The sequence below is a fragment of the Aquarana catesbeiana genome, linkage group LG10 (genome assembly GCF_042186555.1).
Source record: "Aquarana catesbeiana isolate 2022-GZ linkage group LG10, ASM4218655v1, whole genome shotgun sequence".
Lineage (NCBI taxonomy): Eukaryota > Metazoa > Chordata > Amphibia > Anura > Ranidae > Aquarana > Aquarana catesbeiana.
This window is the reverse complement of record NC_133333.1, coordinates 242,803,279-242,830,658: the sequence shown is the minus strand read 5'-3', so window position 1 is coordinate 242,830,658 and position 27,380 is coordinate 242,803,279. Positions and strand designations below refer to the sequence as shown.

The window sequence follows — 27,380 nt, the reverse complement described above, 5'->3', positions numbered from 1 at the left end:
ACTCAGCTGTGCAAATGAGTCCGTACAGCTAATACTTATTCATTCACTTATAACTGTTGCCTGAGCTCTGCTCTGCTACAGAAAGTTAAACATGCAGGTCTTTATGCTTTTACGAGGCTAAGCACCCATGTGAATGACCCCTATGGATAGAAATACAAAAAAAGGGGGGTCGCAAAAGGTGACCCAGGGTCGGACTTTAAAGGCACAGTAAACAATAGGGATATGAAAAAATAGTAATATTTATTGAGACATAGATATATACATGGTATGAAAAGGGACATAGAAAAAGATTTAAAAACCATATACATAGAAATACATGATATATGATGTGAGCCCTAGTTTGTCAACGCATTTCGCCGCTAAGCTTCGTCAGGACACATTCGTGATTCATTGGTTGCAAGAAAAGAAGAAAAACGGGTCTCACTATCTTGCAGTAGAGTCAGCCTTGTTCAACAAGTGGTTAAAGAATAGTTTTCAATAAAGAAAGGGTTGGCTCACAACAAGAGCAATTCGCAGCACGAGGGTTCATAGGAGCCGATGGCTCATAAAGACAAATATCCTAATGTAGTAACCTCAGACAGGGGATAAGATATTGGATGGAGAGCAGGAAGCGGAAGAGTTGTCAAAGTATGAGTGGAGATAGTCCTTCAATCCAGAGTAATCAATATGGAGACTCAGCTACACCCAAGCAAGATGCTTGATAACGCTCAAGGCCATATTATTGTCATTCAAAGAGTTGATGTTATGGGAGTATCAAAATAATCTCCTGGGAAAGAGCGAAATGCTCCTTCAAGATAGGCCTGTTTTTCTTCTTTTCTTGCAACCAACGAATCCCAAATGTTTACTGTGCCTTTAAAGTCCGACCCTGGGTCACCTTTTGGGACCCCCCCCTTTTTTTTGTATTTCTGTAATTATCTATGGATGAGGCAATGTGGGTGCTTTTTTTCTCTCAAGACCCATATGGTTACTATATTACAGTTCCTTGAAAAAGTATTCCTACCCCTTAACATTTTCCACATTTTGTCAGGGATAAAGTTGTGGAGACATTTAAAGCCAGGGTTAGGTTATAAAAAATATCCCAAGCTTTGAACATCTCACGGAGCTCTGTACAATCCAGCATTGGAAAATGGAAAGAGTATGGCACAACTGCAAACCTACCAAGACATGGCCGTCCACCTAAACTGACCGGCCGGGCAAGGAGAACATTCATCAGAGAAGAGCCAAGAGTTCCATGGTAACTCTGGAGGAGCTGCAGAGATCCACAGCTCAGGTGGGAGAATCTGTCCACAGGACAACTATTAGTCGTGATCTCCACAAATCTGGACTTTATGGAAGAGTGGCAAGAAGAAAGACATTGTTGAAAGAAAGCCATGAGAAGTCCCAATTGCAGTTTGTGAGAAGCCATGTGGGGGACACAGCAAATATGTGGAAGAAGGTGCTCTGGTCAGATGAGACCAAAATTGAAATTTTTGGCCTAAAAGCAAAATGCTATGTGTGGCGGAAAACTAACACTGCACATCACCCTGAACACACCATCCCCACCGTGAAACATGGTGGTGGCAGCATCATGTTGTGGAGATGCTTTTCTTCAGCAGGGACAGGGAAGCTGGTCGGAGTTGATGAGAAGATGGATGGAGCCAAATACAGGGCAATTTTAGAAGAAAACCTGTTAGAGTCTTCAAAAGACTTGAGACTGGGGCGGAGGTTCACTTTCCAGCAGGACAACGACCCCAAACATACAACCAGAGCTACAGTGGAATGGTTTAGCTCAAAGCATATTCATGTGTTAGAATGACCCAGTCAAAGTCCAGACCTAAATCCAATTGAGAATATGTGGCAAGACTTGAAAATTGCTGTTCACAGACGCTTTCCATCCAATCTGACAGAACTTGAGCTGTTTTGCAAAGAAGAATGAGCAAAAATGTCACTCTCCTAGATGTGCAAAGCTGGTAGAGACATCCCCAAAAAGAGTTGCAGCTGTAATTGCAGTGAAAGGTGGTTCTACAAAGTATTGACTTAGGGGGGAGCTATACAAATGCCCCCCCACGCTTTTCACATACAGTGGGGCAAAAAAGTATTTAGTCAGCCACCAATAAAAGACACCTGTCCACAACGTCAAACAGTCACACTCCAAACTCCACTATGGTGAAGACCAAAGAGCTGTCGAAGGACACCAGAAACAAAATTGTAGACCTGCACCAGGCTGGGAAGACTGAATCTGCAATAGGAAAGCAGCTTGGTGTGAAGAAATCCACTGTGGGAGCAATAATTAGAAAATGGAAGACATACAAGACCACTGATAATCTCCCTCGATCTGGGGTTCCACGCAAGATCTCACCCCGTGGGGTCAAAATGATCACAAGAACGGTGAGCAAAAATCCCAGAACCACACGGGGGGACCTAGTGAATGACCTGCAGAGACCTAGGACCAACGTAACAAAGGCTACCATCAGTAACACACTACCCCGCCAGGGACTCAGATCCTGCAGTGCCAGACGTGTCCCCCTGCTTAAGCCAGTACATGTCTGGGTCCGTCTGAGGTTTGCTAGAGAGCATTTGGATGATCCAGAAGAGGATTGGAGAATGTCATATGGTCAGATGAAACCAAAGTAGAACTGTTTTTGGTAGAAACACAACTGAGCAACCAAAGAACACCATACCTACTGTGAAGCATGGGGGTGGCAACATCATGCTTTGGGGCTGTTTCTCTGCAAAGGGAACAGGACGACTGATCCGTGTACATGAAAGAATGAATGGGGCCATGTATCCTGAGATTTTGAGTGCAAACCTCCTCTCATCAGCAAGGGCCTTGAAGATGAAACGTGGCTGGGTCTTTCAGCATGACAATGATCCCAAACACACCGCCCGGGCAATGAAGGAGTGGCTTTGTAAGAAGCATTTCAAGGTCCTGGAGTGGCCTAGCCAGTTTCCAGATCTCAACCCCATAGAAAACCTTTGGAGGGAGTTGAAAGTCCGTGTTGCCCAGCGACAGCCCCAAAACATCACTGCTCTAGAGGAGATTTGCATGGAGGAATGGGCCAACATACCAGCAACAGTGTGTGACAACCTTGTGAAGATAGATAGATATATATATATATATATATATATATATATATATATATATATATATATATATATATATATTTTTTTTTTTTTTAATCTGTTTCAGTAATTTTATATTGAACAGTTTAATCTTAAAGTTGTAAGTTCATATTCGGAAAGAATGTTAACAGAGGCGCAGCACAATATGTTGCGTGGAACATTGGGATCCTTGTGAATCTTTGCATGCACAAAGGTCAGTGTACCATGGCGAATGAACCGGATAATAGCAATGAGGGTTGCTTATGTTGTGTTCTTTGGAGTATTTCTGTGCATGAACCCTGGTTGAACAGGATGGGGTGGATGCAAAGCCTTTCTCCTGCAATGACACCATTTTTTTTTTTCTTTACAAAGTAAGTCTGTGCAAGGGACGACTTTGATATAAAAAGGTTCCCATTCATAGTAGTCTGCCTGTTGCCACCCTCCTTTACACAGGGACAGTAAAAATAGGCGATTGAGCCATGATTTTACTGCACCCTCCTCTGCCCAGCCATAAGTTAACATGAACACCGGCCGTCTTACTACACACTGGTGCGGTCGCTGTGTGGCAAAATATGTACCACAGGTTGTGTTCGGAAGATAGTATTGCCACCAAATGCAACCTATTCAGGTGCATAGGGGCATGCCACAGCTGCCTTTCAGCCAAGTGTAAAGTATGTAGTTGCGACACAGTGGCTTTTTAGGGGTTAAAACAAGCATCTTCTAGGAGGTGATATGTCCCCCCTAAGCTGCCTGTCATATGCCTCTGAAAAGAAATCCACAGCGGAATCTTGTTTCAGAAGTAGACATCACTACTCCATTGATCTCCACTGTGTTCCGTGCTGAGTGGCTTCCCTGCTGCATTCTGAACATGGTAGGTTGACCGCTCGGCAGGGGTGCCATTCAGAGACTGCTTTGCATTTGTTTTTCTTTCTGGGCCTACAAACTCAGTTTACAGCAATACATATAGGAATAGGAACAAGGCAACTCAGGTACGGCTGAGGCATTCGAAAACATTCAGCAGATACAACCAAGCAAAGATTGTGCAGGAGGTTGGAGACCTCTAATAACATCAAAACTTTATTTAGAAATTATATGCAAATCAAGCAGAAATGGAGGTGACCCTCCATAAGAAGCAGGTGAGGTTTGCTTTGCATTTTCTGAATGAATGCAAAGCGTTCCAAGATTGGCCAAGGTGGAGAGTGGGAGGTCATTGCCAATCAGAGAACATTTCGCATTCATTCAGAAAATGCAAGCATTCTCTGAATAGTGCCCCTACTGAGTCGCCACAAGGTATCAGACTGGCCGCTCAAGACGGGACCCGGATGCTGGACCAATGTAACTGTATAACAAGCCAATGCCTGGAATTATACTTTATATAGAAACTGTTATGGGTGTGTAAAAATCAAAATTCAGATTTTTTTATTTTATTTTATTTATTATTATTATTATTATTATTATTATTATTATTATTATTATTATTTTTTTTTTTTAGGGTCGGTAACGAGCAGGGCTTGTTTTTCAGAGAATAGGGGCCGGACTCCCTTCTTCTGAGTCCCTGCTTGTCTCCGCCCCCTACCCCCCTTTGAACACCTTCTCTTGGTTCCACCCACCTCCCAGTACTGCCCCTTTCAGAAAAAAACATAACCAAGTATCATTTTGTGGTGCTAAATAATGTGTATGGAATTTGTTAATGATAACAAGAAAAGCCATAAAATAGATCCCCTGCAGCCAGCATCAATAGACCCCCCCACAGCAACAATAGATCCCCCACACAACAATAGACTCCCCCCAGCATCCATAGATCTCTCCAGCTACAATAGACCCCCCCCACACACACACACACACACACACACACACAGCAGCATTGGAACACCCCCAGCAACAAAAGATCCACCCCAGCAATAGAAGACCCTCCCCAGCAGCAACAACAGATCTCCCAGCAGCCTGCATCAATAGACGCTCCAGCAGCCAGCAACAATTGACCTCTCCCTCAACAGTAGATCCCTCCCAGTAATAATAAAAATTAATAAATAAATACATTTTTATCCAAGGATGGGGGTGGTCTTATTGACATGCACCACTTCCCAATAATAAAGACATTACAGGAAAAAAAGTGGAAATGGGAGTTTTGAAATTGCAAAATTACAAAATTGAAACAAAGTAAAAAAAATTACAAAATGTCATTAAATAAACATTTATATAGTTAAAATCAACAAATGAAAATTCATACGATTGTGGTACAAAGGATTTTCGGCTCAAACCTTTGTACCACGATCGTATGAATTTTTAATTGTTGATTTTAACATTTTAATGTTTAATAACCTTTTGTAATTTTTTACTTTGTTTCAATTTGAGTAGTTTTGCACCTCAAAACTCCCATTTCCACTTTTATTTCTTGTAATGTCTCTATTATGGGGAGGTGGTGCATGTCAATAGAACCCCCATCCCCCCATCCTTGGATAAAATTGTATTTATTTATTAATTTTTATTGTTGCTGGTAGGGATCTACTCAATTTCAGTAATTTTGCACCTCAAAACTCCAATTTACACTCCCCCCCCCAGCAACAATAGATCTCCCACTAGCAACAACAGACCCTCACAAAAAAGCAGATCCCCACCAGTGACAATAGATCCCCCAGCAGCCAGTATCAGAAGACACTCCAGCACACCCCTTGCCATCACGTGCATCCTGTGCTGGAGGTGCCGGAACTGCAACCCAACCCCCCCGAACCCCCCCCCCCCCCCCCCCCCCACGCGTACCCGCTGGAAAAAAAGCCCTGGTAAACGAGCGCTTCAAAGGTTCAGGAAATCTCAGTGTGCAAACTTTGACCGTTTCCCTTATCTGTAGAGAAAAGGGAAGGAAATGTAAGCTGTGTATGCTGCTGTTGAACATTGCCCAGGGGAAAGATAGCCATGGCACTTTTGGATGGTAGAGGTGACGCTGCTATTGCTTTAAGTAAGATATCCGTCCATCCTAGCGCTGTGTATGGCAAATGTTACAGTGATGTTCTAAGGGCATCCCCTTCCAGACGGAGCAAAAATAGAATCTTTTTTTTTTTTTACCATGTCATGCCGAGCTCATCAAGAATCATTAAGACACCATTTAACGCTAAACAAATTTCTTACAGGCCACATCATAAAGGGGTTTCTGTGTGCAGAGAGCTTGTAAAATGTAATTATTTAGCCATTTAACCATATCACACTCACTATTCATGTTTACTGCCGAGGAAATAAAAGCGGCACGGATATTTAGAGGGTGGTCAGAAGTGTGCATGATGCAACCAATCTTCAGGACACACATTAACACTAAAGCCGCGCACACACGATCGGATTTTCCGACGGGAATTGTGTGATGTCAGGCTGTTGGCGGAAAATCCGTCCGTGTGTACGCTCCATCGGACAATTGTTGGCCAACTTTCCGTGGACAAATATTGGATGTCGGGTTTTAAAATTTTCCGCAGACAAATGTGTGTTGTCGGATTTTCCGAGAGTGTGTACACAAGTCCGTCGGACAAAAGTCCAAAGTACAAACACGCATGCTCGGAAGCAAGGACGAGCCAGAAGCGATCGGTCTTGTAAACTAGCGTTCGTAATGGAGAATTAACATTTGTGACGCGGCAAATTATGAAACCTCCAAATGCAGCGCATAATTCTCTTCTTTAATGGGATAATAATGAAGCTGCTTTGCTGGTGATACTGATGGAGTTATTGCAAACAAATTTTCAAAGGCTTTTTTTTCTAGTGATATCAAGAATAATATTAACATGCTTCTTTTTTTTTTTTTTTTTTTTTTTTTGTGGGCAAGTTACCACAACACCATTATGCCGTAGTTTTTAAGATCAAAGATACAAGTATGTTGGTGTCCCTTGTTAATTTTACATTGTATTTTTTTTTAAATATAACTGCCGACTCCCAAAATGTCATTTGAAGTAAAACACATAGCCAAGTATTATTCTCCACAATTTTTTGTATTGTGCATTAAAAAAAGAAAACAAATACAATTAGACATGCTATCTGCCAATAGAACTTAACCAAAAAGTGCATTCTATGCATCCAAAAATATAGAAAATATAACAAATCAGATCATTATTATTCAACCAAAAAATAAAATAAAAACCTCATGCATGTGTCCTGCTTCTTAATATAGGGGGTCACCAATGCCAAGAGTTGGTGAAAGCAGGGGTCCATCATCCGGAGAGAATTCCGAAAATCATCCGGATTATTCTCCTGGAGCTCCCGCAGCAAAGGCATATGACATAATTGGTCACGATTAATAAAGCAACCAATTTTTGGTCCAAGAACTCCTCCTGTTCCTGGACTGGACTTGGGTCAAAGCCATAACTCCAAGGCCAATAATAAATAACACATTATCTCCTCCGATTTCGCAACATGGCTGGTTGACGAAGGGCCGTTCAAAAACTAAATGAAAAGCGCTAACTGGAAAGCACGAAATGAAAAGCACGAATCAACACTCGCCAAACTTCTACTAACACGAAATTAGCAGAAGGAGCCCAAAGGGTGGCGCTAAAGAGCTGAAAAAAACCACATAGTACGTCACTACGTTCGTGTTTGTTGGCCGACAATTCCTTGCCATATGTATGCAAGACAAAAACCAGGCACACGCCTTAGGACTACAGTCTGAGGTTTTGTCTGCGGAAAATCCGATCGTGTGTACGAGGCTTTAGGAAGCACTGTATATACTTGTCAGGGAGGTTCCTGTCTCATGTTCATGGGGTTTATAAAGGACAACCTCGGCCAAAAACAGACTTACTGTGGAGTGGAGTGGAGCAGGACCCAATGCAATGCTGGATCTTTCCTGCAGTCCTGGAGGGCAGGATAAAGTACCTTCTATTTAGTCTACCTGGTGCCACCAGATTAAATCCATTGTAAAGTTCTCTAGGGGATCCACTAGAACAGTGCTCAGGTGGGGCCCCTGACATCACCAGAGGGCCTCACATAATATTCGGTGAATGTAATGCTACAGAAAGCTGTCAGAAACTGCAGACAGGAGATGGCTAGAGACTGGGGAGATGCTTCAGGAGACCGTCATAGACTGGAGGTATATTACATGAGACTGCTCCATTTGTAATACAGCCCCTATACAAGTGAATGGTTCAATATTTGTGCCTACTACAGTGATTGTGCCACGTTTGATATTTTTCTTAGCAAGATCATATTTGAAGTGATATTAAAGACTTTATTTAAAAAAATAAAATAAGCATGTTGTACTTACCTGCTCTGTGAAATGGTTTTGCACAAAGCAGGCCGGATCCTCCCCCCAGCACTCCTGGTCCCTCCCTTTTGCTGCGTGCCCCCAGAGCAAGCAGCTTCCAATGGGGGCACCCGGGCAGGCTCATTCTTGAGCTGCGGCTCTTTGCGTCGATTCACACACAGAGCCGCGGCTCGGCTCAGCCCCCCTCTCTCTCTCTTCATGAGGGAGAGTCCCCAGAGAGCTTTGGCTCTCTCACACATCGCTGGATTGAGATGGGGCTCAAGTAAGTATTTGGGCTGCTACACAAAGAAGGTTTTTTTTTTTTTTTTTACCTTCATGCATAGAATGCAAGAAGGTAAAAAATCTTGAGCCTTTGAAAAACTTTAAAGTGGATGTAAACCCTCACATATACACAGTGAAGTGAACAGCCTCAGATGATACACAGAGATGAAACAAATCCTCCTACATAAGTTTTACTTGTATATCTGCTGTCTTCAGCTTTATATACTGTTTAGAAAGTGCTCTTCCTGTTAGGACATTTTCTCTTCCTGGTTAGCACTGCAGTGAGGTCTGGGCATGCAGCCAAGACAGCTGATTGGAGGAAAGGCACACACCCCCTCTCCTCATAGGTAGAGACTTTCAGCTGTGTTTGTTGAATAGTTCAGGGCTCTGCTAATCTATTTATAGCATCCTACCCAACACAAAACTCTGGCTGATGGAGAACTTGTTAGGAGTTATCAGGCTGATAACAGAAGAACGGAGACAGCTACGGGACTTAGTGCTGTGAAGGGAGATAACAAAACACTGCAGATATATGTGCCCAGCTCAAATTTCATGAATCGGGTTTACATCCACTTTAACATAAAAATAAAACAAGGATGGACAGCGGAAAATCCTAAAATATTGCGGAAAAAAACAAATCATTCAAGAGGAACTTTACCCATAACTTGATAAAATGATTTTCTTTAGCAATACACTTCACATTAATAATTACTCTACCGAAATGTGTGTGTGCTGTAAATTGCCTCCAACATTGCTCTGGAATCTTCTTGTTGGAGGCTGCCATTTTGCTGAAGCCCAGAGCCCCTGAGCAGCAGTAAGTCTCTACGCTGTCAGCAGATTGGCCTCTACATTTTTGGCACAGTACCAAAAAATAGAGAGCAACTGAACATGTGCGGAGCGGGGTGAGACAGCGTATTACTGGATTTTAAACAGTATAAAACACCTATTTGTAATGTTTTACATATGCTATACCTGCGAAAGGGTCAAGCCTGATGGGATCTAGCAGGACTTCATTTTCTAACTTTCTGAAATTTCATCTCATTGTCTGGAGAGGCCTTGAGGACCGCACAGTAGGGATGAGCTCAGGCGAGTTTAGATCATAGTCTCAACCCGTCTGTGCAATCCCACCAGGAAGCCGTCGCTGCACACTGCCAATCATATTCTGTGTGTATATGTGTAGCTGCGGGCCGGGAAAATGTCTCGATGCCTATGTATAGCGGTGTGCAGTTCTGGGCTTCCTGGTGGGATTGCTCAGGTGGGTTGGGACTATGATCCGAACACGCCTAAACCCAACCACACAGTAAGTGCCAAAGGACCGCATGCGGCCCCAGGTTGCAGGTTGGGAAACAGAGCACTAGAGGGCGGTATGAGGAGGTATTTCTGCTTCTTGCACTCTCCATATGGTGAACTCAGGCTGGTGACACCAGTGGCTTGGCTAAAAAGCCGATCACTCATCTTCTTGCAGCTGGGGATAGGGCAGATCTCCCCAAATGGGTCTAAGATCGTTTTAAAGACTCTACGGGAGGTTGATACTTGCCACTTTCTTCCCAAAATTGAAAATATGGTTTGGGGGGGATTTTCTATTTTAAGCAGACCACTGTTAGGCAGAAATCTGATCAAGTCTGACGATGGACATTGAATTTTTCCTTCTGCTTTAACAGTGTTACTTTTCAGGTACAAGCTGCAATCTGTCAGGCATATAATAAAAATAGGAGGTGGTGATTATCTGCTAAAGAAAGGCCAACATCCCTGTAAGCTTTGCAAATACTGTTTTCCCCTAAGGGTGGGACTTTAAAGGCACAGATGTGTAACAATGATTTAAAAAAATAATTTTTAATAGTATCAAGAAAATAGTAATACATAGAGTAGAACAAATTACATATAAAAACAATTCAAGCTGAAGGTGCTAAGCTAACGCATACAAAGTTTCGGCATTGGATCATGCATATGAAATACATATACACAGTTCCTACGCGTGTCGGAATAACTTAGACTCCTTCAGGGATAATCCGTTATGCAATTTATTAAAGCATCCCACAAAGTGTCAGTTAGACCCCTTTCACACTGGGGCGCTTTGCAGGCGATACAGCGCTAAAAATAGCACCTGCAAAGCGCCCTGAAAGAGCCGCTCCTCACACTCCAGTGTGAAAGCCCGAAATGAATGGAGCAGCGTGGCTATACTGCCGGCAAAGCACTTTGCGGTGGTTTTAACCCTTTCTCGGCTGCTAGCAGGGGGGTAAAACCGCCCCGCTATCGACTGGATACCACTGCTAAAACTTGCGGTAAATCGCCGCTAAAAATAGCGCCGTTTTACCGTTGGCGCCCTCACCGCCCCAGCGTGAAAGGGGCCTTAGTGTCTGATTGTCCATCGTAATATTGCAGTCCCGCTATAATTAGCTCATCGCTGCCATTACTAGTAAAAGAATAATAAAAAAAGAAAATTCCAGTAAATATCCCATAGTCTGTATTATTACATTCGTGTAAACCAATGTCACTGGTCCCAAAAAAAGGCTGTTAGGTGTCCGCTTTGTCCACCGCAAAATCGCAGTCCCGCTATAAGTCGCTGATCGCCGCATTACTAGATTAAACAATAAATAAAAATATCCCATAGTTTGTAGACCCAGCAACTTTTGCACAAACCAATCAATAAATGCTTATTGGGATTTAATTTTTTTTATTGGATATGTTTTAGAGCAAAAGTAAAAATATGATCTATATATTTATTTATTTTTTCAAAATTGTTGGTCGTTCTTTGTTTCTAGCGCAAAAAATAAAAACCGCAGAGGTGATCTAATACCACTAAAAGAAAGCTCTATTTGCGGAAAAAAAAAGAGACATAAGTTTTATTTGGGTATAGTGTTGCACAACCACGCAATTCTCAGTTAAAGTAACGCAGTGCCGTATCTCAAAAAAAGACCTGTCAGGAAGGGGGGTAAATCTTCTGAAGCGGTTAATAATTAACGCTTTGCGTTGGCACATGTTGCGCTGAAAAAAAAAGTAGAGCATGCAACACAATGGTGTAAGCAAACCTATTTTATATCTATTGTTTGCTGTTGTAAATGCTTTTGGGCAATGCATATGGTGTGAATGGGCCTTTAAACAGCCAAAATTTGGGAATTTAGCTCACTTTTATTGCCAGTAACAATGGTCACCACCAGGACAAAGGTGAATCTCCTGAGCAACAGCACGGACAGCAGAAAAAACTGACAGATGGTCTAACCCTATCCATTTTTTTTTTTTTTTTTTAAGATATGTCAGTTTATTGTGGGAGATGCTTCATTTTAGTACTTCATTTTTCATTATTACCAATCTATCATTGTCTTTCATGAACTGGTCTCTTATGTCAAACATCATGCCTGTACTTTGTACTCCCTCATCACATACAACTCTTTTTTTATCTCCCAGGCGATTCAAGCAGCGATCAGCCAGGCCTTCAAGACCCCAGAGGTCATCCGGATGTTTGCCAAAAAACAGCCAGGGCAGCTGAGGACGCGGTTAGGAGAGGTGAGATCTCCCCCCGCTAGCCGGTGTCACAAGTTATGTACCAATCAGGGGCGAGCTGTCTATACCTCATGTCTGTTTTCTAGATGGACCGTGATCTAATGGTCGGAAAACTTGGAAGAGACCTCTATACTCAGCAGAAAGGGGAGATCCTGACGGCTCTGAGAAAACTTGGAGAGAAGGTAATATAGATGAGATACAACTTTGTTTTTTTTTTCTGGATGGTTAAAGCGGTAGTAAACTCAGTCATTGATACCACATTTAATCATTATATCAATCAAACTACTTGTTTGCAATTAAAAAGCCACTAATATTATGCTTCAAAGTCATTCTTATTTTTACAAAATACTCTTGCTTGTTCTTAGCCTGTCGCCATCACAACTGAAGTCTTCTGCGTTTGTGCAGTACCTTATTTCCACCCTCAGTATGTTTCCCTGGCCAGATTCCCACACACATGCGCATTATTCGCCTTATCCAAGTCTCGATTGTCTTCGGCTCTGCTCTCTCCACAACCACAACCCCTGAGATGTGGCGAGTCACAAAGGGGTCCAGGATCAGCTTATCAATGGGGAAGTCTCACAGGATCTCGGGGCGGACGACAACAGTAGGAAATGACGCAGCCCCGGCATAGACCCAGCATTTTTCAGGCAACAAAAGCTTGTTGAGAAAATTAGGGCTAACGGCGCATGCGCGGGTGACGTCATTTAAAGGAAAAACAAACATTTACTTGGAAAGAAAGCCGGTAAGAGGAGAATAAAAAATCACAATAAATAGCATAGCCTGGTTCTATTAATTTAGTTTACCACTTGGAAGGATTTTCTAGATGGGAACGTGCGGGAATTATTACCTTGATGCAATTGTATTCTGATGGAGTGCTGAAAACTTATCAGCAGCTCTGTGTTGACTATGGCTTGGATAAAAGGTGTTTTTTTTTCAATACCTACAATTAAGACACACTCTTAAACAAGGTATGGCCCCAAGGATCCCTTTCTATAAAGTCCCTATCTTGGACTAAGCAAATAACACAAAGGGACTTATCTCTAAAGTATATATGCAATCATTATCTGAACAGATTGCGGGGCCCATAATCATCAGGAAACACACAGCTTCATGTGCCAGGTTGTTTCCATCCTCATCAAACATTTCTGTAATTGCAGTGGAAAGTCGTCTGTTTTCTTTTTTGTGCCCATCCTTCGGGCTGGCCACAGCTTCTGAGGTTCACAAAGCTCCTAGCTCTGGTGCTGGACTTGCTAAAGACGCAGGGAGGTGTCAATCTCAGTATACCTCAATAACTTTTTGATCAGAAACCAGTTGGTCTAGATTTTCTTTCGATACATTTTGCAGTAGGAAGCTGTATCTAGGTTGAAGCACATTCCTTATGTACAGTCCTACTCCAGGTCTTGGAGAGGATCATTGTCTCTCTCTGTCTGGAACTTGAAGATCCAGGCATTGGATTGCCGGAGGGCTCTGTTCCCGGCAATCCAGCTAAAGATTGGTGGTTGATGGTTCCGAATCTAAAAAGGTTGAATTCTTCCTTTCATGTATTGGAAGATCACCACTGATGCTAGTTTCTCCATTTAGTTTGAGGGTGGCTACAGTTCAGTGGACTTGGTCTCCACAGGAGAGTGTACTGCTCATAAATATCTTTGAGCTTTCGGCCAGTACGCCTTGCTCTGGATTATGGTACAAACCAGTTGTAGGTTCTATCTGGGAAAGCCTCTGCAGGGGCATATATATTAACCACCAGGGCGGCACCAGGAGTCAGGCTGCTCAGAAAGGTGAACCACATTCTGTCTGTGACAACACAAGGACTGTCTCTGTCATCCGTGCATATTCCAGGTATAGAATATAGGAAAAGGAACTCTGAAGGTGAATCTACTAAATTCCAAGTTCTACAATAAGTTGGGACAGGTTGTGTCCGGGACGAGGGTCCCACTGGCAATAGGGGTAGATGCACTGGTAACACCTTGGGGACCAGTTCTCCCTTATTTGACACTTCCCTCTGTTTCAACTTCTCTAACATCTTTTGCGAAGAATCCGGGAGATGGTAACACTGTTAATAGTGTTAGCCGAATTAGCCCAGGAGGGCTTGGTACACTGACATAGCGAGTCTTGTGGGGGTCACTTCTTGAACACTCCCAGTCCAGCGGGACCTAATGGTCTTGAGCCTTGTATCTCAGCACTTTTGAGCCCCTGGAAACAGGGAACTTCAATTACAGGACTTGGAAATATTTTTTTTGCCTGGGGTGAAGCCAGGGACTGGCACCCGCAGAAATATGTGAGTGGGAGATTTTCTCTTTCTTTCTCCAATTGGTAGGGGAAAGGAGATTGGCCTTAAGTACCGTTAACGGTCAGGGTTCGTCCCTATACATTTTTTCCAGGTGCGGTTGTTTCTCACTCCTTGATTCATACTTCATACAGCGTGTAACGTAGACAGTCTCGCCTGTCAGACCATTTTCGTGTCCTTGGGACTTGAATTTGATCTTGACTGTCCTTGCAGAGACCACTTTTTGAACCAATTGAGAGATTCTGTTAGTATTTTATCTCGGAAGGTGGCTTCTTTGGTTGCTATCACTTCACTAAGTGGGGTGTTAGAGTTGGCGGCTCTTTCATGCAGGGAGCTGTTTTTGGTCTTGCATCATATTCAGGTGATGTTGCGTCCTCATCTGTTTTTTGCCTAGTATGGTGTCTGGTTTTCACTTGAATCAAGACAATGGCTTGCCTTCTTTTCTGATCCTCAGTTGGATCACTGCATACTCTGGAGGTAGTTCTGGGGGTCAGAATTACTTGATTTGTCGGTACAGGTCAGGAATTCTGGTTTGTGCTGCCAGTAGAGCCCGGGATGGGCAGAAGGCATCCAAGTTAACTATTTTTCAATGGATTTGCCAGTTAATCATTCAAGCCTATGGCTTGAAAGGGCAAGGTCCCCCGCCACCTTTTTTGGTAAAAGCACTGGCTACCAGGTGTGTGGAGGCATCTTGGGCCTTCTGCCATCAGGTGTCAGTGGCTCAGTATTTAAGGCCATTACTTGGTCTTTTGTTCATACATTCACAGAATTTTACCAAATGGATATCAAAGCCACAGAGGATACTGCTTTGGCCGTATGTTTTGGGTGGCAGAAGGAGTCCTCCTCAGGTGGCAGTTTCTGTGATTGTGTCTCCCTCCCCTCAAGGGCATTGATTTAGGACATCCCATATATACATTATTATGGTTGCTCTGTGTCCCCTGATGTACAATAAAGAAATTAGGATTTTTCCGTCATACTTACCTGTAAAATCCTTTTCTTGGAGTACATCACGGGACACAGAGGTCCCTCCCATCTTTTTTGGGATATTCATTGCTGTGCTACAAAACTGGGGTCCTTCATGTGTAGGAGGGGTTATATAGGGGTGGACTTCCTGTCTGACTATCTGCCAGTGTCCAGCCACCGGTAGGTGGCGTATAACCCATATAGTCATTATTATGGTTGCTCTGTGTCCCGTGATGTACTCCAAGAAAAGGATTTTACAGGTAAGTATGGAAAAAAACTAAAATTTTGAGAAATATACTCATCTTCAACGTAATGCATCTCGGAAATTTTAATATGTGAAAAAATGGATATATGCACCATTTTCCAATTTTTAGGTTGAAATGTAGAGTGGGGAATACGTGTTATGTATCTCTGTTTTTTAGTCTTTGAGTGGTCGATTCCTCCTATACTAAATACTTGATTTGGGCAGGGGGTAAAACTTAAATTATTATTAATTATATGAGTATGGTGGTTGCTCCGGGATAACATATAGTATTCCAGGACTTAAACTTATTGATTATATATATATATATATTTTAATATTAGAGAGAGAGAGATGTTCCCTTTTTTTTTTTTTTTTTTTCTTTTTCCCATCCCTTTCTCTCTCAAATAGAGATTTCGAGGGAGTAGATGATAGACTAATTTAAGGAATAAAATATAATGTTGATGCTGATATATTTTCTTAAAGGGAAGGAAGAAGGAAAGGAAAGGGAATTGTTTATTAAAATATTGTAGTTTTTTTTTTGTTTGTTTAATATCAGTTTTGTCTGTAATTTGTTATATTAAAACTTTCAAAAATAAAATCTTATTTAAAAAAAGAAAAGAAAAAATTTAGAAAAAAGTGATCAGAATGGGAATAGAACCACTTTAAAAGATAAGGTCAGGTAAGGGGAAAAATAATAACTGCACCCCCCCCCCCCCCCCCCCCCCAAGAGCCTGCAAAGCATTGCACTCATGATCAGTAAATTTTTAGGTGCAATGTCAGGCTCCTGCAGACAAGCCCTGCAGCTTTCAGCCCGCACCTCTGTATGGGCTGTCCGTTTGAAAGCTGCAGGACTTGTAAATGAACTACGGAAGTGCTCATCTTTCCCTCTGAGAAATACGATTCGTCTGGTGCAGTGGCAGACAGGTCTTTTAGTTAATTCACAGATTGCTGTGAATGAATGATGCGGCTGTGCGGACAGAACCCTACACAGCTGCGCTGTTTTTAAAAAGTGACAGTGGGTGTGGGGAGAAGAACCCTTTGCCCGCTGTCACGGAGGGGGATAGAGTGGGACTGGGGGTGTCACCCTAAATATGGGTGTGATGTGTAACATTCTTTAAAAACGGAGCCTTTAAAGTGTAACAACATATTTTGTGTTGATGTTTTTTTTTTAGTTGACGCCAGAGGAGGAAGCTTTCCTTGCAGAGAATGCGGGTGCTGCACTCAGCCAGTTTCAGAAGGTCTCGGAAGGATTAGGTGAGTCAAATAATCAGCCTGTTTACTTCTAGTAGTGAGGCTGCAGAGTGGTCCAATGGTCAGTCCTTTTGCATTGCAGCAAAGTGGTCTCACTTCATTGCCTACCAGAAAAACGATCTGCAGGTAGGTTGAATATTCTCATTGCTATGCCCCTTCCTCCCACAATAATACTGACTAATAAGGACCTGCTTCCTGCATACCAACCAGAGCTATAAAAATGGACCTCCTGCTTCATAGCATAAATCACAGTTCGGATTTTCATTGTTGCTTTTACATGCTTGCACACATGTGCACCAGCAGCAGAGTACATTCACATCATCTGTATGCATGTTGTAATTAACATGGAACTGACAATAAAAGAAGATAGTGGGCGAGAAACATACTGGCTCCCAGCTGATGATCACTGTTAGTTGAAAGGTATTTTCTGCCTCTGAGCCTTTTATTTAAAATGTTACTAAACCCAGGACTCTGCATTCACTATATCTGGTCTCCCACAGTACACAGAACATGGAAATGCTATTATTTTAGTAAATATAAACTGCTAAATATCTTTTCTCAGCAGCAGTATATAGCAGTCTTGTGACTTCTACCAGTGTCTGGTTAAATCTTGTAGGGGAGTTTTCATTCTCCCCTAATTGTCCTATGAGGCTACAGGACCCCTGACCCTCTGTCAGGACAGAGCCGATTGACCCTGTGCTGATTACATGCACCCCTCCCAAGAAAAAAACCTCTCTAGCAATACACACCAAACTGAGCATGTGCAGCTTGTCCCCTTGCCTCTGTTCCATCAGGAGATATATTGGGGACAGTGGAAGAAGGGGAGGATCAGAGAAGACAGCCTTTTTACACAGTACAGAGGATTAACCCATCAGGCTCCACAGTGAGTATAACAAGCATGCTTTACTGCATATACAGATTGATTTTACTGTTGTGGGTTTAGTAACACTTTAACTAGCTTTGAGGGCGAAGGTGGAAATTGTGACATCATCTGCCCGTCTCTCTGCCTTGGCCAATCAGAGCAAACCTTGTATTTATTGATAAAAATACCAGGCTTTTTCTGAATGATGGAGGAGCATTCAGGCTGAATCTCTCCGGCAGCAGATAGAAGGTGACCTGTAAAGCTGCCGGAACACACAGCTGCATACTGTATGTAGGTAAAGCTAAAACAGCTATGGGAAGCAAAGCAAGTTACCCAGATAATGGTGGGGCATGAGAGTAGCTCCTCGCCTGCCTTGTAACAGCCCTGTTGTGATGGGCTATTCATGCACCCAGAGCTGTCACTTGGGGGTGGGAAAAAACACAGCCATGTGTAAGCTCCACGTTACAACACTGAGCTTACACATTTGTCCCTGGTGGATGACTAGAGCAGAGTGGTAATGAAGGGAAGGTAAAAATGTGGAACTGGTGGAGAGCTGAACTGCCAAATATACTGTTTGTTTTCTTTTTTTTCTAAATGACCTCAAAGTAAAAATATAAATGTACTACATAGAGAAAAGCCTGGTGGGTCACATTTTGGAATAAAAACAAAACTTTCTTCTTCAATTTGGGGCTCATTCACATGGGCAGCCCCTCTTTAAAGTGTAACCTTTATCTTATCTTTAAAGTATAACCTTTACCTTACAGATTTTCTGTAAAGGCGAACTTACACTTTAAGGTGTGCATAATGTGAATGCTGGTGTGTGTTGTGCATCCCCACTACAGTGCTTTTTTTTTAACTTTACACCTCATGTAGCGCTTTGCCAGTCAGCGTGTTGCGATGCATTATAGCGCATTGGAGCATGCTGTGCAAAAGTGCAACATATCGAAGAATATAAGGCAAGTTGCTTTGGGACTGCATTGGGCAATGGGGCTGCTGTGAACAAACATTTAGCGGTCAATAAACCATGGAGAAGAAAGCTTTTGCCTTACTTACAGTGCTGACTCCCGAATCCTTTAGAGCTGCTTAACACAGTCTGTATTGAAATCTCCGCACATGTCCAGAGGAAAAAGAACTTGGGTCCATTATATATGAACAGGTTTCTGTGTGTTCCTGTCATCAGTCAGAGCCTGGTGTCTCATGACCCAGTTCATCATGTGATTTGTGGAAATTCTCCCACGCTTCACGCTGTGCCAGACTCACATTTCACATAACGCAACAGCTGCAGATCGGAAACCTTTAGGGACACAAGGAAAGTGGCAGTGAGCGGGAAGATTTTCCTGTCTGGTAAAAAAAAAAAAAAAAGCACCAGCATATAAATAAGTACATTCTAGGACCTTTAGTTGTGCAACAACTGCACATCCAGAAAGTAAGTTCATCCTGTCTCCCTTCCTGAAGTTTGAAGTTTATCCCACCCCCCCCCACCCCCTTCCAGAAGTTGGAAGTTCACCCTGACCCCCCCTTCCAGAAGTTGGAAGTTCACCCTGACCCCCCCTTCCAGAAGTTGGAAGTTCACCCTGACCCCCCCTTCCAGAAGTTGGAAGTTCACCCTGACCCCCCCTTCCAGAAGTTGGAAGTTCACCCTGACCCCCCCTTCCAGAAGTTGGAAGTTCACCCTGACCCCCCCTTCCAGAAGTTGGAAGTTCACCCTGACCCCCCCTTCCAGAAGTTGGAATTTCACCCTGACCCCCCCTTCCAGAAGTTGGAAGTTCACCCTGACCCCCCCCTTCCAGAAGTTGGAAGTTCACCCTGACCCCCCCCTTCCAGAAGTTGGAAGTTCACCCTGACCCCCCCTTCCAGAAGTTGGAAGTTCACCCTGACCCCCCCTTCCAGAAGTTGGAAGTTCACCCTGACCCCCCCTTCCAGAAGTTGGAAGTTCACCCTGACCCCCCCTTCCAGAAGTTGGAAGTTCACCCTGACCCCCCCTTCCAGAAGTTGGAAGTTCACCCTGACCCCCCCTTCCAGAAGTTGGAAGTTCACCCTGACCCCCCCTTCCAGAAGTTGGAAGTTCACCCTGACCCCCCCTTCCAGAAGTTGGAAGTTCACCCTGACCCCCCCTTCCAGAAGTTGGAAGTTCACCCTGACCCCCCCTTCCAGAAGTTGGAAGTTCACCCTGACCCCCCCTTCCAGAAGTTGGAAGTTCGCCCTGACCCCCCTTCCAGAAGTTGGAAGTTCACCCTGACCCCCCCTTCCAGAAGTTGGAAGTTCACCCTGACCCCCCTTCCAGAAGTTGGAAGTTCACCCTGACCCCCCCTTCCAGAAGTTGGAAGTTCACCCTGGCCCGCCCCCCTCCCCCCAAACGTTGGAGGTTGATCCCGTCGCCCCTTCCAGAAGTTGTTAGTTCATCCCTTTCCCCCTTTCAGAAGTTGGAAGTTCTTCCCGTCTCCCCTTCCTGAAGTTGGATGTTCATACCACCCCCCTTCCAGAAGTTGGATGTTCATACCGCCCCCCCTTCCAGAAGTTGGATGTTCATACCGCCCCCCCTTCCAGAAGTTGGATGTTCATACCGCCCCCCCTTCCAGAAGTTGGATGTTCATACCGCCCCCCCTTCCAGAAGTTGGAAGTTTATCTTGTCGCACCTTCCAGAAGCTGGAAGTTCATCCCGTTGTCCCCTAACAGATGTTGAAAGTTCATCCTGCCCCCCCCACAGACGTTGAAAGCTCATCCTGCCCCCCCGCCCTCCAAACTTTCAAAGTTCATCCCTATTCCAAACTTTGAAAGTTCACCCCCTCCCCCCTTCCAGACTTTGGAATTTCAGCCCATCCCCCCTTCTAGAAGTTGGAAAAACTTTTATTTACAATGTTTCCTTTGGGTCTTGTGTGTTGACCTTGAAATTTTGTTATAGTAGAGGTGTTGATTTTGTGTCTTGGAGCCAACTGCCAGACCTCTGTCCTTATGATGATCATTTTATTATAATAGGTTATTTGAATAGGAATCACTGTTTGAGCCAAACAACTTTGCTAATTCAAGCCAGTGCAACAGGGAAACAGGTTCTCTTTATAATCCACCTCCCTTGCTAATAACGTTTATCTTTCACATTAACTCATACAGTTTAGAACAGAAGATCCTGTGTGATCACCATGTTTAGCTTAAACAAGGCTAAGGACTCCAAACCCCTCACTCTAACACAAAAGCTGGGGTTTGGCAACTGTGACCGAGGCCATGTACTGCATTTCGGGAGGAAGATGAAAAGGCCACATGTTCACCCGTACCCAGAAGTTCTGAGGATTGCTAGAAAAAAAATAGTAACAGAGAAGATTGGCTATATACAGAACTTGTAGTGAATACTACAGCGATTTGCAGTTTACGCAGGGTATCTGTCGGGTATTAGATACGCATGTTTACATTAGTCCAAGCTGGACCAATGTACTGTATCTATGTAAGGTCATGCTTAAACTTCAGCTTTTATGTAAATTTCTATAGTGCTTTTCTCCCAAGGGACACACTCGATCTGTGATTGGGGCAGATGGTGAGGTAGCCATCTTGGGCACGCTCAGTAGCATATCATACTAGGGCTGTTTTTTAGACAGGAGCCAATTAACCTATCAGCATGTTTTTGGGGTTTGGGAGGAAACCCGCACAAGCACAGGGAGAACATGCACACTCCATGCAGATAGTGTTCTGACTTGGACTTGAATTGAGGACCTCTGTGTTCCAAGGCAGAAGTGCTGCGCACTACTCTACTGGCCATATGGGATGGGTTACTACTTAAACAATGCATTTTATGTTCAAATAATACAATTGCCACATGTAACCATATAATTGCTGATATCATTAGATTGTTAGTCATTTATTGTTCAATAATGGCATCCTGTGGTTTCTAAGCAATATAGGTTGTTCGTTCAAAAAGTAGTAAACACTTAGATCTAAGTTAACATCGGGATATTATTATTATACAGGATTTATATAGCGCCAACATTTTGCACAGCTCTTTAAAATATAAAGGGAGACAGTACAGTTACAATGCAATAAAATACAAGACAGTTAGAAAGGCCCTGCTCATAAGAGCTTACAATCTAATAGGGTGGAGCAAATGTTACAAAAGGTTATAACTGGGGGTGATGAGCTGATGGAAGTGATAACAGTTCAGTTAGTTGGAGGTTTGATAGGCTTCCCTGAAGAGATGAATGAATGAATGATTTGTAAAGCGCTGCAAATGCGAACTGAATCGCCTCAAGGCGCTGGATGAGGAAGCGGATGAAATAGAGAGGCTGGTGACTGCTAAAACAGAGTCTGTTCTTTTTGACCATCCCAATCACACTGTAACCGTGACAACTATTAGTGATCTGGACCTGTCCGGAGTGGGCCTTTTGCCTCCTGGCAGCATAGAGGAGGATGATAGCCAGAAAGAATCAGCCAAACTTACAGCTCCTCTGCCCAAGAAAGCTGGAGACCCACTTTTATCAAAGAGAATCTCCAACCTCACAAAGTCACTGCATGTCCGCAGTCAGCGCAAGTCTCATAAACGGCCTTCTAAGAACATGGATGTCAAAAAGCAACCAATCCGATCAACCGGACGGACAAGCAAACCCCAGCGAAGACGACAGACTGGCAAAACTGGAAGGAACAGAGAATAGAAATTTTGAGACAAATACTTTTTTCCAGGTTCCAGAAACCTGTAAAGTTTTCACCGCCTGTGCCAACCAATATAAAAACAGTTTACAGTGCACTCTGCACTATCCAGCTTACAACTGTAAAGGTGGAAAACGAGGACATAAAACTTTTATGGATATTTTTTTTTTTCTATTTACAAGGAGAAAATTTTCTACTTCTTATACAGTGCCTAATGCTTGAGTTTTCAGGGATCACCTAAAGGCAGCTAGAGTAGGAGATGGCCAGACAGACTGAGGTAGAGAGTTCCAGAGGATGGGAGAGGCTCTGGAGAAGTCCTGGAGGGGACAAGAGAGCTTAAAAGCAGGAGGTCTTGAGAGGAGGACAGTTTGGGTGATCGTTGGGGACAAGATTGGTGATGTAGCTGGGGGCAGATTTGTGAATGGTTTTGTATGTTGTTAGTATTTTGACTCTAATTTGCTAGGCAATCGGAAGCCAGTGGAGGGATTGGCAGAGAAGGGTAAAGGACACTGATCAGTGGGTAAGGTGAATGGGTCTGGCAGCAGCATTTATGATAGACTGAAGAGGGGATAGCCTATGTAGAGGTAGGCCAATGAGTAGGGAATTCCAATATCCAAGGTAAGAGATAATAAGGGAGTGAAAGAGTAGTCTGGTGATTTAAAAAGGGGCAAATTTTTGGGATGTTACGGAAGTGAAGTCTACAAGCTTTTGACAGCAATTAAATTTGGGTCTATAAGGACAGGTCAGAGTCCAGGTTTACACCTAGTACCCTGGTGTGAGGTAAGGGACTGGTAGTGGCATTATTGATCTTGATGGGAAAGTCATGGAAGGGGGCACGGGCGGGAATATTATCGGCTCGATGTTAGAGAGATTTCGTTTAAGGAAGTGGTGCGACATCCATGTTGAAATGTCAGTTAGAAATGCGAGAGGAGACTGAAGGGGTTAGGTGAGGAGTAGAGAGATAGATTTGGGTGTCATTACCATACAGATGGTATTGTAAGCCTTGGGAAGTTATCAAGTAACCAAGAGAGGAGGTGTAGATAGAGAAGAGAATGGGTCCAAGAACAGAGCCTTGGGGGACGCCTACAGAAAGAGAAAGTGGAGAGGAGGAAACAAAGTTTTAGGTAACACTGAAGGAGTGCTGTGATAGGTAGGAGGAGAACCAGGATATAGCAGAATCTTGGAGGCCAGGGCAGTGGAGTTTATAGAGAAGGAGCGGGTGGTCAACAATATCAAAGGCTGCAGAGAGGTCTAATAGTAAGAGTATGGAGTAGTGGCCATTGGTTTTAGCAGTTAATAAATTGGAATAGGATACTATGTGGTTTCCAAGAGGTCTTAAATCATCCTCACATGAATGCGGCCATCCACGGCTACAAGATTTACCTCTGGAGAAATATATTTAAATATTGTTCAGACAAAATATCCAATTTAGATCCGTACTTGGTCAAAAATGTGTGAGGGGTAATTTATAGCATAAAATATAAATAAATACATTTGTGAGTGAAAACTCATCAACAGTGGAAAGTGCCCACTGGTCCACATTGTTCTCTTCGGTTGTGATGAGGGGTGGGGGGGGGGGACTGGGTCAGTCTCTGAGATGCCCCAGCTGTCTCATGAAGGTGGGGCAATAATGACTCCTCTAATCTATAAGTTGCAGCTTATATTTTCACATTTTGAATTTGCTCCACCTCCTTGAGACAGCTGGGACATCTCAGAGACTTAAAAACAGTAATAATCTCCTGCACTTGGGTGTTTAGTCTCTAAGTAAGTGGTGCAACCAACTCTTTAAATTTAAGCAATGCCTACAGTCTTGCAGCCCTCCTCAGAACAATGGGTATTCTTAAAACTGGAACAAAAAAGAAAGAAGGAGGGCGCACCGACCTTGTGCATTACCAATGGTAGAATTTTATCAAAAGCATAAAAACAATGTTTATACTCACAAACGAGCATGTAAATGAGGCTTGTCAATTGGTGAGACTGCATCTCTAAACACCGGCAATCCGGACCTGATGTTGAGGGGATCAGATGGTATCCCAGATGGCTGACGCGTTTCAAGGGCGCGTACCCTTTTCCTGAGAGCCTAAACGAGCAATGTTTTAATGTAATTGTATCTTTTAGACATTGTATTTGACAAAAAATTATACTTTTAAAAAAATATATGGTTTGTGTCTTTGATTGTATTTTAGCATACATTTAGGGACTGAGACACATTCATGCCTTACACATACAGTCGTTTTTATATTTATTTATATATATATATATATATATATATATATATATATATATATAATTGGCGTTGCGGTCTATACGCTCCAGTGTCTCTGGTTTCACTTCTGGTGTCCTACAAAGCTCCTGACAGCGGCATCTGTTTTCCTGGCTCCTGAAGACACACTGGGGCTCAACAACAAACTGCACTGGGTGGATTACATGCTCTTAGCCTAATGCATCTTGTGAGTGCAGAGATTACTTCATTCTCATTGAGGAGCTGCTACGGATATCTTTGGACTTTTTATTATAATCCTACACCCCCACAGCACATTCACATGCATGGTTATGTTGTAGTTTAGCTTTATCCCTACCTGCACCATTCTTGATTATTCTGTGTGCAACCTCCTCCATTTTTGCAAAAACTCAAGTGAACAAAAGCCTAGTCTTTTGGCCATGTGGCTAGCACTAGAAGGTCAAATGACTGGCATTTTATCCACACAGGGACAAGTGTTCCAGCCATTGATTTCTTTTACATGTATCATTTTTGTAAGTCTCTATTATTTGGTTTGTTTTGCAGGATCGGGAGATAAGGTTTTGGCCCTGGCAAGCCTGGAGGTGGGAAGCACAAAGAAGTGAAAAAAATGGAGCACACCAGACAAAACTTTATTCATGATTATGTTGCTTTGTTGAGCCCAGATGTCATTCTAGAGCAGTGATTATCAAACCGTGGTCCGAACACTCCAAGTCTTCAGCCATCTGTCCTACCCTGCTGAAGGGAGCTGTGTTTGGTTGTGGCTGACCGGTGAATGCAGGTTAGCATTCCCTGTCCTACCAGGACTAGATGGTGCTAATGTGAATTGGAACCAAGTGTGGCCACCAAATGGCTCGTGAATGAAATGTGCGCTAGGTGGGAAATTTTCTTTTTTCTGAACATCGGCCATTTGCAATCCTTTTATGTTCATACCAGGTGGTTGGTTTCCTTAGGCAGAGGAAAGTTTCCATAGAGCGAACTTTTGTATTTAAACCAGTGTGCCTGTATTAAGAGAGCACCGGAGGCTGCCAATGAAGGTGCCTGGCTGCCACCAGCTTTAATGTTTCTGGAGCTTAAGGAAAGTGTAAAAATTCCTTCTCTTTGAACTTGTTTGATTTTTGCAGCCAGAGTATCAACTTTTACGAAGACAGGTAACTAGCATTTTCAGTAGTATATCAGGAATAGCAGCTCCCAATACTGACCCAATTACTGGAAATGCTAGTTGTCTGGCTGTCATGTTGATGTTTTGAGTCAGTGGCCCAGAACTGGGAAATAAGGAATTATGACTTATCTCAAAGTTTCATTGGCCACCTGCTTATTGCCAATCATAAGTACTGGAGCCAAGCACAGTTTTCCAATGCAGGCCAGCAATGGCGCCCTCCTGCATTTATGTAATAACAGGTAAAGTTTACAAAACCCGGGTGACACAGGAAGAAATCACAGCAAGGAGTCAAGGACAAAGTGGCTATAGCTGCCCATAGATGGATCAAAATTTGTCCGGTTTAGCAGGGACTGGCCAAATTATGATCCATCTATATCCATTCCCGCTCAACAGAAGTGGATCTAACAGTTGACTTCTGTCCAACGGAACTGTTGGAATACTTTTGTCGATCACCTGGCTGCCACCGCTAATAAGTGTATTCTGACAGCAGAAGAATCCTGCTGTCAGAATACAATGGCACAGCAGGGAGGATTTCTCCATCCACCACCTCACATATCTGAGTGAGGAAACTCCTTCCTTCCTTCCTTCCTTCCTTCCTTCCTTCCTTCCTTCCTTCCTTCCTTCCTTCCTTCCTTCCTTCCTTCCTTCCTTCCTTCCTTCCTTCCTTCTTCTTCCTCCTTCCTCCTTCCTTCTTCCTTCTTCCTTCTTCCTTCTTCCTTCTTCCTTCTTTCTTCCTTCTTTCATCCTTCATCCTTCTCCTTCATCCTTATCCTTCTTCCTCCTTCCTCCTTCTTCCTACTTCTTCCTTCTTCCCTCTGGATGATAAAACAAAAACTGAGGCACCTATGGCCAGTCTAAATCTCCTGCAAGCCCACCCCACCATCTTTTCTCTCCGATGCAGCTTAGTGGTAATGCTTTTAGGTATGGAGGAGTTTATTGCCACCTCCCAAGATGTTGTGCTTACGGCTGATCAGCCAATTGCCAGGGCTCGATTTGAGTGAGAAGGCATGTCATCAGCCCTGTGTAAGCTCAAATACAGAGCTTACACGGAGTTTGGTGCTCGGCGAAAGAAGCAGAGGTGGAGGGCAGGGAAAGGTAATTCTAGCTGGTTTGGAGGGAAGCCTTTCAAGAGAGCCTGTCACTTTACCACTTCTGCTCTAATGCATGTAGATATGTGGCGCCAGGGCCCAGTCGCCGAAAGGCCACATATTTGCATGCTGTTGGTGCTTGGGGGTTAATTTGGTAATTTTTGACAAGGACAGACACGGATGAAGCTTAGATGGCCCTTTTTTTTTTTTTTTTTTGGCTTGTTTAAAAAAGGTTAATGAATCATGGAATTGTGAGGATCATTGTTCTAGAGGCTGCTTGTATGTTCTCTTCCCAAATTGTTTTGCATTGAAATGAAGCTTAGGGTCTCTCCTCGCAGAAGGACTCAGCGTTTGTATTCGTAGGTCTGTTAGCTTGACTTCTATTGTAATGATGCAACCGTCCATTCTCTTTTTATCTTTTTCTAGAAGCCACGGAGTGGGAGACAAGTGTTCATTACATTTTGACTTTATATGCACATATTTAATGTTGTTGTTATAGGGGTGAATCATAACTGTAGAGATTGTGTTTTTTTTATGAAATAAAGAATAGTGGGTTTTGAGCAGCGTGTGTTCATTCTT

At 43.3% G+C, this 27,380-nt stretch overlaps 2 protein-coding genes and 1 long non-coding RNA gene across 3 annotated transcripts in view; 2 read left to right on the top strand and 1 right to left on the bottom strand.

The window, feature by feature from the left end:
* The window catches only part of LOC141111455 (uncharacterized), a 17,497-nt gene extending 13,346 nt beyond the window's left edge, over positions 1-4,151 (bottom strand). The window contains exon 1 of the mRNA XM_073603750.1: positions 4,035-4,151. Within this exon, the coding sequence (XP_073459851.1) occupies positions 4,035-4,151 (117 nt within the window). The remainder of the gene's footprint in view (positions 1-4,034) is intronic.
* The window catches only part of LOC141111341 (uncharacterized), a 367,423-nt gene that overhangs the window by 73,524 nt on the left and 266,519 nt on the right, over positions 1-27,380 (top strand). The window lies entirely within an intron of this gene.
* LZIC (leucine zipper and CTNNBIP1 domain containing) lies at positions 4,191-27,361 on the top strand. The gene is made up of 5 exons (XM_073603749.1): positions 4,191-4,217; positions 11,981-12,079; positions 12,163-12,258; positions 16,743-16,824; positions 25,098-27,361. Exons 1-5 carry the CDS (start codon positions 4,191-4,193, stop codon positions 25,154-25,156), a joined length of 363 nt encoding a protein of 120 aa, XP_073459850.1. The 3' UTR covers positions 25,157-27,361.